General features: G+C 42.6%; 1 protein-coding gene across 2 annotated transcripts in view; it reads right to left on the bottom strand.

The window, feature by feature from the left end:
- Positions 1-895: 895 nt before the first annotated feature.
- USP49 (ubiquitin specific peptidase 49) overlaps positions 896-15,943 on the bottom strand; it is a 32,089-nt gene continuing 17,041 nt past the window's right edge. The window contains exons 6-9 of one of the 2 annotated variants that reach the window (XM_010724403.3): positions 14,000-14,204; positions 12,045-12,153; positions 11,097-11,302; positions 896-8,848 (exon numbers count right to left, since the gene is read on the bottom strand). In XM_010724403.3, the coding sequence (XP_010722705.1) occupies positions 8,658-8,848; positions 11,097-11,302; positions 12,045-12,153; positions 14,000-14,204 (711 nt within the window). In that variant the 3' untranslated portion in view covers positions 896-8,657. The remainder of the gene's footprint in view (positions 8,849-11,096; positions 11,303-12,044; positions 12,154-13,999; positions 14,205-15,943) is intronic. The other variant, XM_010724404.3, reaches the window with a different exon arrangement.

Below are 15,943 nucleotides of genomic sequence, written 5' to 3' on the forward strand. Positions count from 1 at the left end.
CCTCGGTGGGGACGCGGTGCTCCCGGCGGGACCCTTCCAGCTCGGGGTGTTCTGCGGGTCTGTGTCGGAGGGAGATGTGATGGGAGGGGGGTTGTGGCTGGAGCGCGCCTCAGCTCGAAGCGGCCTGCTCTGTGCAAAGGCTGTTCTGCTGAATTGCCCTCGGGAAGCAGACTGAGACGACTCCGTTTGACTCCACTCTTACAGAGCCCGGGAAGAACTCGGCTGCGAGGCGGAAGAGTTTCCCTCCTCCCACACCCCAGCACCAAATGAGAGCTGTTCAGCAGTTATAAAAGCTCTTCTGTGCTCACGGAGCATTTTCCATTCTTGTCCTTTGCAGAACTGCTGCTCCCTCTGAAAGCTGTCCCAGGTGAAGCAATGCCAGGGAGCAGAAAAACTTCCACGTGTCAGAGGGAGAATTCCTATTCAACGCACTCTGCAATAGGCAATGAGAATTGTTTCTTGGAGGATGTGAAGCCATTGTGCGTGGAATTCTTTTCTGTATTACCATTTAGTTCCTTAATAAATGTAGAATAATTACATGACACAGTGAAATTTTTCTTTTTTTTTTTAATAAGAAACTTCAGTTTACAAAAAGAAGGTGTAAAAAGACTGAAGATTTACAAAAATCATAAAAACATGATTTTTATTTCACACCCAAAAGACAAGCGAACAAATCCAGTCCTGGGCTGTATGCTGGATCCTTATTCAAAAGGAAAACAGAACTGTGGGAAGCTGTAGGTTAACTCCAACCACCAGAAGGTTTCATGGATCGTGTCTGGCTGAGATGAAGCTGGTACACTTACTGTAAAGGAATCAGGACTCTGTGGGAAGAAGCCATTTGGTGTTGCATAGCATGTTTGTGCGCTGGACTCAAACTACAACTTGCCTTTACTGACTTCAAGTCCCGCTATGGGTGATGAAGCTGTTCAAGGGACAGTGAAAGCATGACATGAGGCTGACGTGGGAGCTGTAGCTTTAATTTAATCAGAGACAGAACACTGCAGCTCCCAGAATATGCTGTTTGAAGAGCAGAATAACTTCCCAGCCCTGAGCATTGTGGCAGTATGACTGCATCATGGCTTTGGATTCTTTGGACAGTTATGCACAGGGTTTTAAATGAAAACATTCTTTTGCAGTTGTACTGCCGCTGTGTTTTGTGACTGAGAACTGCTGCTCTACCTGCCCCAAAAGAGAAGTATATTCCCCTACTGAAACATATTTTAAAATGCCGTTTTCAAAGCAGAAATTTTAACATCTTGTAAAGAAATGGATTATCTGTACTTCAAAAGAATGTAAAATTTTGCAGGAACGGTTTTTTGAAGGAAAAGGGGATTAATTAGAACATTAGGTCATTTTCTAGTTAATCACAGTTTTGATTTAGAACACACTAATCTTCTCCTGAGGCCTGGGTTCAGGCAGGGGCAGTTCACACAGTTAAGTACATAAGGCTGCCATAGGTGACTTAGTGGCTGTTGTCTTAACAAACCTTGACTAAAATAAAAGCTGCTGAACCTGCAATTAGAAGGAGCACTTCAAGTGTGTTTGCACTGAGCTATGACAGCCAGAAAACATTCAGTAATTAATTGGATTCTCTCGTCACTTGCTGCTGCCTAGAAGCATCCTTGAAGCAGAGGCAGCCTCATTCATGAGCACAGCATGGGATACAGCAGCTTAAGTCATTAGTGACAAAAGTAGCAGAAATTCAGAGCAGATACCAGAGGCTGTTCTGACTTAAAGCCCCCACAGAAGTCACTAGAAAAAAAATCAGGAAAGCCACCAAACTCCAACTTTAATCCTTATCCAGGAAAGCAGAGTAGCTTTTTACTCTCGTTTTCACAGTGGCTGCAAGGGGATTTCATACTGAAAGAGAAATGCCTGTGTTCTAACTAGTCTGTCAGCACCACCCTTCCAGCAATCTTATAGTGGGATTAACTTCACAAGTCCTGAAGATTAGTTTCCCTTCTACCCCTGCTCTGGTCAGCAGTGGAACTTCAAGGGCACGAGCAGAAAGGGGGGCTCCCCTGGCAGCATCCTTTGCAAGCCTGTCTCAACTCAAGGGAGTTTGCCTGGGCTGCACTTTTCTTGGAGACAGTTTTAACCATCCTTACCATTGCAGCTGTTTTTACCCAGAAGCAAACGAGTTGAAGTTTTTCTGGAAACAAACTTATCTACTTCTTCCTTTCCTGTAAAACTCTCATTTAGGTAGATGTATAGAAGGCTGTGCCTTAAATAGCTTGTGACTGCTTAACCAGAGCTGAAGTTTAGCAAACAAGAAATAGGGCCTCTTTCAAATGGGCTGAACAGGTTGCTAGTGGCATGTTACTGTACTCAGCATGTCTGACAAACAAGCTTTAAACTTGGTTTTCACATGGATATTTGTAGTTCATCTCATAGCAGTAGGCAACAGCCATAAGGGCCAGGCTTATAACTTCATTTAATAAATGTGAGGAGAATGAAGATGAGCTTGCTAGGAAGTATTCATGAGTCAGAGGTATAGAGCTATACGGAACAGACATTACACTCACTGTGCAGAGGAGGAGCCATGTGGGTAAGTCATCTTAATTCCTCAGCTACAGATTCCATTCAGCAGTGCACCACAAGCTTGTAGTGACATTACTCATCTGCAAAGCTCTGGTTTGTCCATGTTATAATACATTCTTTAACCTCGTGAATCCACAAATGCTGCACTGATTCACTCGTACTAACTAACTCAGTGAAACACAATTATCCCCATAGCATGGATATGGTTCTCTAAGGAGATAAGGCTATAGCCTCAGTTCTTGACACTTAACACTGCCTGTGCTGGAGGGGTGTGTTTGTTCCTCTTTTTTTATTCCTCTTCAAGAGGAGAAACACTCAAAAGCCCTACATTTCAATGAAGAAGTGCTCACTGGAAAGTGTAAAACAGGAGCAGAAACAGAGGGAGCCCTTTTCTACCCCACAAAGTCCAAGTTTGGTGAGTCAGGGCCAGACCCAGCAGTTCAGCATGGAAAGAATCACATTCACCAGCTGCCACCTCCACAGAAAGTACGTTACTGAGACTAAGAAGTACAAATCAAATGGTGTTCAAATCATCAACTGTATGATCTCTTTTTTCAGTTCCAGCTACACAAGCATTTACAGTGACACGGTGGGCTTTAAGTAGGCAGCTCCTTCTTAAAACTCAAGAATTCGGGGTCCTGTTCCTTAGGAATACTTAATGGAAAAGCACCATTCATTTGCCAGTATGAGATTGCCACCGGGAGAAATTTTTGCATCCAGGCTGCAGCTAATGAGACTGCGTTTGGATTTTGTTAATGTCTCTGCCTGCAAAATACATGATCCTCTGACACATAAGGTCACCAAATCAAGTGCTTCCTATTTCTACAGGATCACTGCTGTGCTCAGCTTGGCTTTTTTTGTCCATTTGTTCCATTCTCCCTTTCTCCCCAGCCTGCACAAAATCAGTAGCACAGCACTCCACTGTAACTGTAGTGCATTCCTCCATATCATGCATACGCTTCAGAACAATAAATAGCAGTGGTTAAAGTTAATCCTGGGCCCATTGGGCTGGTCTTGCCTTTTTTTTCCCCTCCTCTCTCTACCCCCCCGCCCTCCCTTCTGGAAATGTACTTTCCAAACTGCATTATTAGGACTATCAGATCTCTCAAAACTATTTTGGCCCACCATGCAAGTTATCATTTAAATAAGTGGAACCCATTCACACACAGAGAATCATAGAATTTAAAACAAAATAAGCACAACAGGAGTGGCCTAAAGGCACACCTCTTAAATCAACTAAGACAGATAATCACAAATAGGTACAGGTGACAAACACATTCCTCTTTTGATAATTCAGTCTATGCTCTGGATTTCAAAATTCAAAAGCTTGCTAGAGTGCTTCAGGTTCCCATCTGCAATAAACAGGTATCAATATCAATGTAATGGACACGAGAAAGATACACTTAGCTGAGGTTTTATATTCAAACCTAGGCCCCTTCCAAAGGCATAGCTCCTCTACCAAAAACTCCCAATGGAGCTTTCATTCCTTGCTCTGCACCACACGCTCTGCCAGATGTCAGCTTACTGACCGACTGGAAGGGGCCCGGATGACATGAGAAAATTTAAATCCAATTTGCCTTTGAACACGCCATTCCCTGAATTATGACATATACAGCTATTTCAAACATATAATGATAAAATCATAGCTTCTGAGCTTGCTGGTAAACTTCTTCATATGGACATGAAATGTGAAGATGCCAGTGATGCTGAGAATACTTACAAAAACACAGATCTGCTGCTTCAGTCAGGACTTATTTCCCAGTGTTTCTGTTCCATGCAAAATGTTATTGGATACAAGGCACCAAATCTAAGGAATCATACAAAATTAGCTCACTAGATTGTATTGGCAGTAAAACTAATCTCTGCCTATTGTATCTTCCATAAGTATTTCTCATTCTGCAGTACTGTTATTTCCACTGGAGCTTATCCTGGGGGATCTGGCAGCAGCCAGAAGTTTTGTTAGGATGCAATTAAGCACATTCAGGCCTGGGGATGTTACAATCAACATAAATGTCACTAAATTACCCCCAAGACAATATTTCAGTATCTGAAGCGGCTGTAAGAAAGAAGGGGACAGACTCTAGCAGAGGCTGTGATAGGACAAGGGGAAATGGTCTCAAACTAAAAGTGAAGAGGTTTAGGTTGGACATAAGGAAGATGTCTTTTGCCTTTTAGAAGCAAAAATAACTTCTGATAGTGAGTCCATAGAATGCACTCAACGATTTACTGTTTCCAATTATATTCCTGTGCTGAAAAAGAATGACTGGAATCCCCTAAGGAAATGGGGGTGACAACAGCCACCAAGAAAAGTTTGACGTCAAACACTTAATGCACATTATTCTGTTTGCTGCTTCATATTGACAACTTCAAAGCCAGACCAGAGACTGGTTAGAAACAGTGGGGAAAAAAGTGTCTTTTTTTGTTGTTTTTTTTTTCCCCCATTGCTTTGCAGAGAAACTGTTTTTGCAGTATGCATAGTTCAACTTGGGCATGCAGGTAGTGAAGTGGTAACAAAGGCAAATTTATGCAATTAACTTGCTAGAGGCAGAACGTTAACTAAAATAAAGTATTTCCCAATAACTACAGCCAATGTTGTAGCCCTATCTGGCTATGAATACATTAAGATTCCTCATTCTTAGAAGCACAAAATTAAGACCAGTTTACATACAAGTTGAAGAGAATAAGGTTATGCTGGGAACAGTTCTGTGCCAAGAGCTGCGTACTCACAAGCCTGTCCTGTGGTTTATCTTGCCTCCAGACAGCAACCTGCACAGTGCCAGGAGCCTAACACTTGCTCTCAGCATCTCTCAAGGCAGCTGGCTTCTTGTTACGTGACTGAAACCCCAGTTTCAGGGGTGCCTGCATGTACAGAAACAAATTCCACTCCCAGTTCAACCAAAACAAAGGTTCAAATCCTGCAGACACTGAGCTTGGGACTCAAAAGCCTCACCTCCACACCTGAGTTAAGTTATCAGTTGCTTAGGTGCTTGCAGGAGTAAAGCCTACATTTGGAATTATTCTAAATACACACCTGGATTGGAGCGGGATTTCAAGCCACACCATTAAAGGAGGGACAGAGATTGCATTACAGGCAGCCCTTGGGCAGGCATTCACTTCAGTGGGCATCACACTAATTGCAAGCTGGATGTTTGTCTTATTATATTAACTATTATATTAACTAAATTAAGAGGTAACTTCCAATTTTATTTCTGGCAAACAAGACACTATAGAACAGTGTCCACCATGGCAGGGACATTGAGCTATGCTTATATAAAGATGCCTACAGCAGACCAATATAAACCAAACAGCATAAAAAATGCTATACGCTATCGCTTCCAAATAAAAGCTAAATGTCACAGAAACCTCACAGTGCTGGAAAAAGCAAGTTTACTTCGAAGTATAATTCATTCCTTCCCTATCAGGGCAATATTTTTCTGACTGCAGTATCTCCACATCTCAGCGCAACGAGGCTAACGTCACATGGAGAAGTCACTAATGCCAAAAATGTCAACAGCAAGCACTACACAATCTGCTTGGGCAACCAGCGGTACCCATGGCTAACGGTGCTGCTCCCCCTCCCCTCTGTAATCTAGTCAATTCACATGACAACCATATTTCTACCTGAATACAAATATTAATGCAAAACACTCAGTCAAAAGATGAGCATTCATAGCAAAGAGCCTTGACTCACTACAGTAACAACAATCAATCTTCACACAAACAGGGCCAGCACGGGGAGGGATGCAGAATGCAATCACAGTATTTGGCAGTCACAGCAAACCGTGACTGTTCCATTTTCCCTTCCACTTCTGAGACTAAGAAGGCAACTGAACACCTTTTTTCCTTTCATTTTCCCTTTGAGACAAGTAGTCTTCACAAAGCATGTACTCTGCTAATGAAGACTCCAGCACAGATCTGAACACCACAAGCATTGCATTTTCATTCTTTCATGAATGCCAACTTCTGCCTGTGCTGAAGCCAGACCAGCTTCCCCTGCACTAAGCTGGGTCATTTTGTATCTCAGTCTGGCCTATAATATTTTTATTTATTTTTATTATTAAAGGAAAAAGAAAAAAAGAAGAAAGAAAAAAAAAAAGCTACCTAGTAAATATGTAGATATGCAGACATTCACAGGAAATCCTTCCAGACCATGCAACATTTAGAGAAACAAAATTAAAATCTTTTAATTTGTTCCCATACGAATGCTTCAAACTGGTTTGTTTAACAAACAAACAAAAACCCACAAAAGAAAACAAGCATATAAACTCAAATTATTCTTAATTGCTAAAAAGTCAGTTTGTGTAGGCTCAAAAAGTGGCACACTGCTCAGACGTAGAGGAAATGGGATTCTTTATGGACAGAGGAGACGTAGAGCGGCGCTGTGCTCTAACAAAAGAGGAGTTTCTTGTTTGCTCTGCTCATCTCTGCATGACTAAAGTGATTAGCAGCAGCTGAAGTGCCCACAGTACAGGAAATCAAAAGTTGAAGTAGCAGCAGTGAAAAAAGAGGAATTGTGTTTGGGGGATTTTCCTCTTTGCCCGCTCCAACAATAACACACAGCTGTCAATCTGTGGCTGATGGGCCAATGCCAGCCAGGATAAAAGTAGGAAGGGGAAGAAAAACATGGTTCCAGCTCCCCTACCTGAACACTGAATCAAGTGCTTGAAGAACTGCATACTTCAACCCATAGCTGCTTCAGGGAAGAAGAAAAAAAAGAACCAACAAGATTGAAATATCTTTGCAGTCACATATTCAGACTTGATGACAATAAGAAACATGAGCAGCCAAACTCCAAATTATAAAAATTCCTGAGGTCCAACGGTGGGCTGAGAACTGACTAGAAATAGTCAATCAGAGCCCTGTGTTCTAAAATCATGATACTCACAGACACACTTCTGTAGTTTTTCAAACTCACTGAGGAATATGACAGTTAACTTAATTGCTTCCCTTAATGACCCAGCAGGAATAACAGCTTCACAGTTTAAACTCTGCCCACTGCCTTCAGTCATTCAGGGCCTCCTGTGACAACCAGTTTGTCAATATTGCCACTATAGGAACAGTTAACAGCACTTAGCTCTGACTCCAACTGTTGTGGCGTTACCTCCACACTATTCTCTTGGAAAACAAACCAAACCAAAACAAAGTGCTCATCTGCCAGTGTAAGTTGCCTCCCAGTCACTGCTTCTGCTGTCACAGCTGTGCAAGTCAGGGTTTTCACTTCTTTCTAACCCTGATCAGCAAAGTTATGCCAGCAGAAATGTGCAGTGTAGGCTTTATTTTTGTTGCCAGTGCAAACAGATATGACTCTGATCACACAGGTATGTTCCTATTTTATTACAAGGTGTTTGGTTTTCTTTATTTGTTATAAAAAATAAAACAAAAAACATTCTCCAGAGCAGAACTGTTTCCAGAATTACATTCCTAGCAAATTTAGCTGCCAGTTCAGTTCAGCCTAGAGAACAGACTATTGAGTGTGCACACAGTCCCAGTAACACTGAGAAAAAGAGCTACTGAAAGAAATTGCCAGCCGTTTGTTTGCCCTTATCTGAGGGCAAAGAAATCGGTACCACAGAGATAGCTGAGGGCTGGGGAACATTTCTTCTTGTTGATGAATGTCAAACACTTCTTCAGCAAGAAGGGCTTTTAGGGCAGCCAGCTCCAACTATTCAACAACCATAAAGGAAATACCCGGGTGGAAATCCTAATGACAGTTAAGGGGAAGGTACTATACTTGCTCCTTCTGGAGGTTTATCAGCACTACTACGTACTGAAGGTTTTATGATACCAGTTGGATGCTTCTATTTCTTGGTTGTGCTCATTTCTTATATGCCTTACTCAATTCCATTTTAATAGGAGACTAATGATACAAAGCATCAAATTCTTTGTTTTGAGTAATTTAACAACGTTGTTTAAAAACAAGTTTCTGACTACAGTCTTACGTATCAGAACTGCACAGCTTGATACACTTCTCCAAACCTGGGCAAACAACACCACAATCTGATCCCCTTCCTGCAGCCAGCCCTTTTCCCTACAGAGAGGAAAGATGTGAACACCAATGGTTTAAAAAACAAAAACAAACAAACAGGAGACCATCAATTGAGTTATAGAGTTTCCCATCATGGGAATGTCAGTCTTCTGTCTTTATCAGTATTTTTGGACAGCACCTGAGCTTGGAGTTGTTTTTCTGAGATTCTTGCTTTGTCCTGCACGGTTCTTTGAGTGTAAAAAAGAATGTAGGCCTGGGTTTTGCACACCTCCTCCACGCTGCATACATTCAGTTTGGAGTCATTGCAGTGGACCCAAAAACCTAGGAATCAAAGTGAGAAAGAAGACATTAGTAGGGGGAGGCATCAGAGACCCGTAGCATCTTTTGAGTTGGAAGGGACCATTAAAGATCACCCAGTCCGACTCCCTTGCAATGAACAGGAACATCTGCTGCTCAGTAAGGATGCTCAGAGCCTGATCAGGCCTAGCTTCAGATGCCTCCAAGGATGGGGCATCCACCACTTCTCTGGACAGCTACTTCCAATGCCTCACTGCTCTTACTGTAAAAAACTACTTCCTTGTGCCCAACATAAATCTCCCCTCTTTCAGCTTGAAACCATTTCCCCTTGTCCTATCACACAGACCCCACTACATAGAGTCTGACCCCTCTTTCTTACAGCCCCTCTAGATACTGAAGGCCACTCTCAGATCTCCCCACAGCCTTCTCTTCTCCATGCTGCACAGCCCCAGCTCTCAGCCTGTCCTTGCAGGGCAGTGTCCCACCCCTGGGATCACTTCTGTGGCCCTCCTCTGGATGTGCTCCAACAGCTCCACGTCCCTCCTGAGCTGAGGACTCCCTGTCTGGATGCAGAGCTCCAGGTAAGGTCTCAATGCAGAGCAGAGGGGCAGATCCCTCCCCCAGCCCTGCTGGCCATGCTTCTTTGGACGCACCCAGGATACGGTTGGCTTTCTGGGCTGTGAGGGGACAGTGCTGGCTCATGCCCAGCTGCCACCCACCAGTACCCCCAGGTCCTTTTTGGCAGAGCTGAGCTCCATCCTTACACTCCCAGTGCAGGCTGCCATGATCCTGGTGCAGATCTCGCTCTTGGCTTTGTTGAACCTCATGAGTTTCTCCCACTTCTCAGCCTGTCTGGATCTCTTTGATGGTATCCCATCCCTCGGGTGTGTGACCTCACCACACAGAGTTTGATGTCATCTACAAACTTCCTAAGGCTGCATTCAATCCCACTGCTGATGTCATTGATGAAGATGTTCAAGAGCACTGGTCCCAGTACCAACCCGACACTACTCATCACTGATCTCCATCTGACACTGAGCCACTGACCACCACTCTCTACGTACAATCCCGTAACCAGCCATTAAATGGTCCACCCATCAAATCCGTATCTTTCCAGTCTGTAGAGAAGGATGTTGTGGGGGACAATGTCAAAGGCCTTACTGAAGTCCAGACAGAGGATATCAGTGGCTCTTCCCTTGTCCACTGCTGCAGTTACATCATTGTAAAAAGTGACAAGGTTGGTCAGGCAGGACCTGCCCTTGGGGAAGCCATGTTGGTTATCCCATAACACCTCCCTTTCTTTTATGGGCCTTAGCATAGCTTCCAGGAAGATTTGCTCGATAGTCTCCTCTGGCACTGAGGTGAGGCAGACAAGGTGTTTGTTCCCTTTCTACTCTTCTTAAAAAATGAGTGCTATTCTGCCTTTTTTCCAGTCACTGGGGACCTCTACCTGATCACCGTGACTTCAAATATCATTACGAGTGGCTTGGCGACTACATCAGCCAGTTCCTTCAGGACTCAATCATTCCCAATTGCATTTTGGAATTGTTCATAGGAGACACCCCAGAGAAAAAGGGTTACGTAGGAGAAAAGGCACCTCTCTCTTTTCCCCTAAGGAAACTTTCAGAAGGAGTTTCTAATATGGAAAACATTTTACCATTTCTGTGCTGTTAACATGGTTGACAAATATCAAATGATAATTTAACCAATTGCATATGATGGCCCCAAAACTCAATTAGGAAAATAAGAATTCCCTGGAGAAAGCCAATTTGTACCTCTTTCTCCATCAGTTAAAAGGCAGAATCAATGCTGATTCAGTTGAAGAAAGAGACTGCTGGAAATTCACAAAAACCCTGAGGATGTTATTCATGAATAGTTCCTGTCCAGTTTCAAAACACTTTCTGTTTATCTCACCATCCCAAGGATGCTGAGAAAAGACCCAGCTGGATTAGCTTCACAGAGTTACATCCCGTGAGAAAATGAAGCATTCATGCTGTTAACAGTGAGCAATAAAAGGCATCCCAAAGTGCCTTTTGCAGCAAAGAGCAGCAATCTGTGGTCTTTACACACGCACCATTAAAAAAAAAAAAAAGAAAAAAAAAAAGAAAATGTGCTACTAGTAATACATTCTGGGGAACAAAGTACTGGAAGTACTGGATGTCAGGAAACTCGTTTCTAAACAACCTTGATCATGAAGCTTTACAGTACACTACATCTATGGAATAAAATACAAATTTCTTGAATTTGTTTCCCTGTAATAAGGCACACGCACCTCCCTCTGTGTTGTAGCAATATGCTGTGTAGTGTCCTGAGCCAAACCCTTTACCATGATGCATCACCACAGCGGAGAGGTCATAGACAAAGGTCTCTTTGTCAAGAGAGGAGAGAGAGTCCCTGCAGCAGTAAGGTTCCATGTTTAGTACCTGGTCAAAGAGGACATGGACCCCAATCTTCTCACGGTGATTGCGTTCAGACCACCTGCAAACACAAGAGCATCATCAAAGGCTCTGAATCTTTTTTGGCAGTGGCAGAGGGCTGCAGGAATGGAAGATGGACTCAGGAGCACTGCAGCACAGTTTGAGGAGTTTTCCTTCAAGTAGGCACCACAACTTTTTCATCTGTTGTCACTTTAACATCTACTGTGGTCATCTTTGGCATAAAACTGCTTCTGTCACTGATGCTTATTAGTTGAAGGTATGTTTTAGATTTATGACAGCCAATTTCAAGTAAAACAGAACACCTAGTGTAAAGGTCAAGCACAATTGTACAAATATAAAACTGTCACATCTCATAATTACCTACACTAACATTTTAGAAACTTCATATTTTCAACTGTGTTTAAGTCTTAATTCAATAGATAAAGAGCTGATATGGGCAGTTAACTATCACAGGAGTGATGACAGCTTCATCCCATCTTTCACTCAGCAGATCAGTTCACCTGCCTCACAGCCTCTGCTTCAAGCTGTCTGCAAAACCAGACAAATCTGCTGAGCACAATTCACAACGCACTGCACTGCATGAAAACATGGTACAAACATCACTGTTTTTAACATTTTTAACATTAGTGTTACTCAGTGTGCATCGCACAGCTGGGCTGGGTAAAACATTTATAAGCACGCATTGCTCAGAAAGTAAGAGAAGCTAAGGGGCCACACTGACCACTTCCCTCCCAGAAGACAGAAGCTGTCTGCCTGGCACCTCCCCATGCTGCCCCACTCACCTGAATCGTTTAAGGTGCAGTCGGAGGACCTGAGGTAGTCTGTAGATCATTAACTGCTTTTTAGCTTCACTCAGAACAAGAGGTTTGGGAGAAGACTTTCGTCGTTTGCCTACGGAAAAAAAAAAATCACAGCAAAGACTGTTAAGGTGTTATTGTTATTTTTAAAGAAAAGAGCCTGTTTTTCTTTTATTACCAACAGTCCATCTCACAAACACTCAAGGTACGTTTACTTGCACTTCCATCCTATGCATGCCTCTGCAAATCAGCAACTTTCCTAGAAATAAAAGCCATGCTTGAAAGCTTTTTTTCTTTTTTTTTTTTCTCCCTCTTGTGATGCTGATAACCACACAATCAGATATCAAACTTTGAGCTGTTTGTGCTGACTTGTTGTTCTAAGAAGTGCAACAAAGCGTTTAGGGGAAGCTAGGCCAATGGCACCCAAGGCTGTAGCAATTTCAACAGGTGAACTACCAGCATTCAAATAACAGTCCTTGACATTGTATTCTTTAAAGTACTACTTTGATCCATTTGCCAGGCCATCACAAGATGGCTCTAAGATATTAATCCAAGTCAGAGGGAAAATGCTTCCAGCAAGGTTCCACTTCCAGGAGGAGTTCTGACTGCTCGCAAAGGAAAAGGAACTGCTAAACAGAAACTGAAGAAGAGGGAAAAAAGGCTTCTCTTCCCAGTGATCACTCTTTCCAGTACACCAAACATACGACTACACCATGAGGAAGACAGGTGGCTGTCAGTGCTTCCAATCAGAAATGTACCTGCTAATTAGATTTCTGCATCTCACCGCACCAGGTTGGAACAGATGGGTTGCTCCTCCTCTATCTCGTCTGACAAGCAGTGCCCTCAATAGTTTTTGGCACTCAGATGCAGGCTGTCTGCCTTTGCCTTTTTTTTTTTTAGCTGGTTAATGTTTCTGTAGCCATTTAACTTTGGTTTTCACAAGGAACTACAGAAAACTGAGTTAAGGTAAAAGCCACACTTGTCTGTACTGACACTCTGCAAACATTATTTGTGGATCTGAACTATATTTGGCTTTGTTTTAAGAACATCTAGGAGAATGGTTATTCCCTAACATTTTGGGAATACTCTCGAGAGCAGATTCATACACTGATAGCAAAAAGATTTCTACGAATGCTTGCTACTTCAGCTGCTTAGTTGCAATGTAAGTTGAATTACTGGGATTTTCCACACAAGGGGATAAATATTTGCCATAAATAAATACCTACGCACAAAAATTTCAAATCCAGCTTATCAGAGTAGCTGAGCTACATGATCACACACAAAGATAAAACTATTTTCATATAATGATCTTACAGTCAGATCTATACAGGAAAGCAGAAATAATCTTCCAGCTGAGCGCAGCAAAATACATGCATTCAAATAACAGGCAATATAACAATCTGAGCCTTCCAGAATAATGTCAGTTCATTGCTTTTTGTCCAAACACCAACAGAGAGACAGAAAAACTAACCTGGTGGCAGATGTGAGAAATCCATGGTTGTGATTTGTGGTTAAGGGATACGAGGGAACAGATGACATACAGAAAACTTGTTACAACAGCTTTCCTGCCACACAGATGTGAAAATCATACAGTATAACGGTCCCTTTTCGTCCTTAAGTCCAACCCTTCTGCACCCAAACTCCTGCAGTTGCCTTCCCTCCAACACACAGAGTGAGAGCAGCTCTAAGTAGAGTTGTATTAAATCCTTGGTAAATCGCACTGCTCAGTGGCAGAGACAAAAGAAGAATGACTCATTGGTTCCAAACTGGTTCCTGAAGGAGCAGCAGAAGCCACCAGCAGGAAGATACAAAACAGCATGAACAGCAATATATGTACTGGTTACAACATGCGCTCTCAAGACAAAGCATACAACACAAACCTCTCACTTGGATAACACAGTGATTCTAACTGGCAAAGCCAGTAGCAGCTCTGGACTTACTGTTGCATTGGTCGCACGCATATATCCTCCCTTCCAGAGCTTCAGTTTCTGTGAACTTGGCCAACATTTCCGTCAGCATGCACTCTGCCTGGTTAACAGGGATAATCCCTTTCTCAATTGAGTGATAGCGCTCAGGAAACTCCAGGGAAAGATCCCAAAAGGGCTCAACGGTGTTGGATTTATAGTTGCATGTTATACAGGTGACCTGGGAATTAAAATGTTTATACACAGATGAAGTTATGCACATGGACACTTGCAGACAGGCATTTACATTCACATCTCAACAGCAACCTCATGCCCAGAAGGCAGTGTGTTTCCACAGACACAGAAACAATCAGTCGGTCAAGAGAAATGCTGCTTGCTTCCATTTTGAAAGCTGTACCTATCCTGAGCAAGTAAGTTAAACTACTTCCTTCAGATCTCCAAAATGGAGACAATATTCACCTTCATGGTGTTCACTCCCTCAGAGGAAGAACATTACAGGTGTAGCACAGGTACGAGACTTCTTCACAGCTGGGCAACAGGCAGTTTGGCATTGCAACCAGTAAACGTTAGCATTTATCGTGCCGCTTCCTTCCACTGTTTCTCTATTTTCCTTGCACATTTCATCTGCTATCTATGCAAAAACTATTCATGACTGGAGCATGAAAGGACAAATTTCAAAAGCACTTGTTTTCTCACATCGTCCTGGAGTACTGTTAGTGAGAACAGGAGAAACGTTCTCAGCTAAACTCAGAGGCAACAAGTGAGAAAATGAAGAGTTAACAAAACCAGAAAGCAGATTCAGACTTTGCATTCTTACGAAAGTCATCCACCAGGAAGTCAGCTCCCAGCTTGGCACTGGCTCTCCAGCCAACTCCATCCACTGAAGGCATCAGTGACTCCAAGGTGGAGTCAGAGTGGATAAGGAAGGAAGTCTTAGAGGGGTTAAAATTAAACACAGTCTCTGTATATAAATTACGTAAGTTGAATAAACTGCTTGTTCAGTTATTTACAGCATATAATAATAACAGATAAATTACACTGATTTGTGAACCATCTTCACACAGTTAACAGCGGCCACCTAGAAACACTGACCTCGTGCACAACACAACTCCAGAGCCAAGAGACAGGGCTGAATAAAGAATGATTGGTTAAGAAGCACACAAGAACTTCATGCAATGCAAAGATGATTCAGATGAAGCATGACTTCAAGCATTCTTTCTCTAAAAAAACAAAAGCTTTAACTTAAAAAATACACCTTTTATATCTCATATTTAATGTGCATGGAAGTTCTTATGAGTGGTAAGCTTAGTAAGACTGGCACTAGGAAAGACTGCATAAATACTAATGAGATTGCACCTACACAAGGCGCCTCGTGGTCTGACCCTGCAAGCCCTGGACCATCAAGTTATGCACACACTCATTTCTCCTGAAAAGCAAAAGTAGTTAAGGACTTTCAAACACACTGCGCTTGCAGGGTCAGCCTTGTGGGCATAATGTGTTTCAGACGGGGCAATGGCACAGGAATAAGAGACCAAGCAGTGTGACAGTGCGGGTGCAATCATCTGCTGCAGAAACAAATGTTAAGCACACTCAGTATCTCAAGATGACATTCAAATGCCTGCAAAGAAAAACTGTCGTGAATAGCTTTTTCTTCAGAGCACAGGATGACTGCCTTCTCTGTCCTTCATCATATTCTTTCTAGCCACAGAAACAAAAACAAAGAGATAAAAATTACAAAGATACTTTAAAAACACAATAAACTTAAAACTAAGGGCTCAGAACTTCCATACCAGTGCAAATGTCATCCTCAAGTGGCACTAAATTAACAATAGATGCGAAAAGCATCAAAATCCTGAGAACCTGCACAGCAATTAAGCTGTTTTCATTCTTAGGAGGCACTCCCGATCAATTCCTCTCAGTATTTGGTGGTTTCTGAAGAAACAAAACCTTGGCTTCTCC

The sequence above is a fragment of the Meleagris gallopavo genome, chromosome 28, assembly GCF_000146605.3.
Source record: "Meleagris gallopavo isolate NT-WF06-2002-E0010 breed Aviagen turkey brand Nicholas breeding stock chromosome 28, Turkey_5.1, whole genome shotgun sequence".
Lineage (NCBI taxonomy): Eukaryota > Metazoa > Chordata > Aves > Galliformes > Phasianidae > Meleagris > Meleagris gallopavo.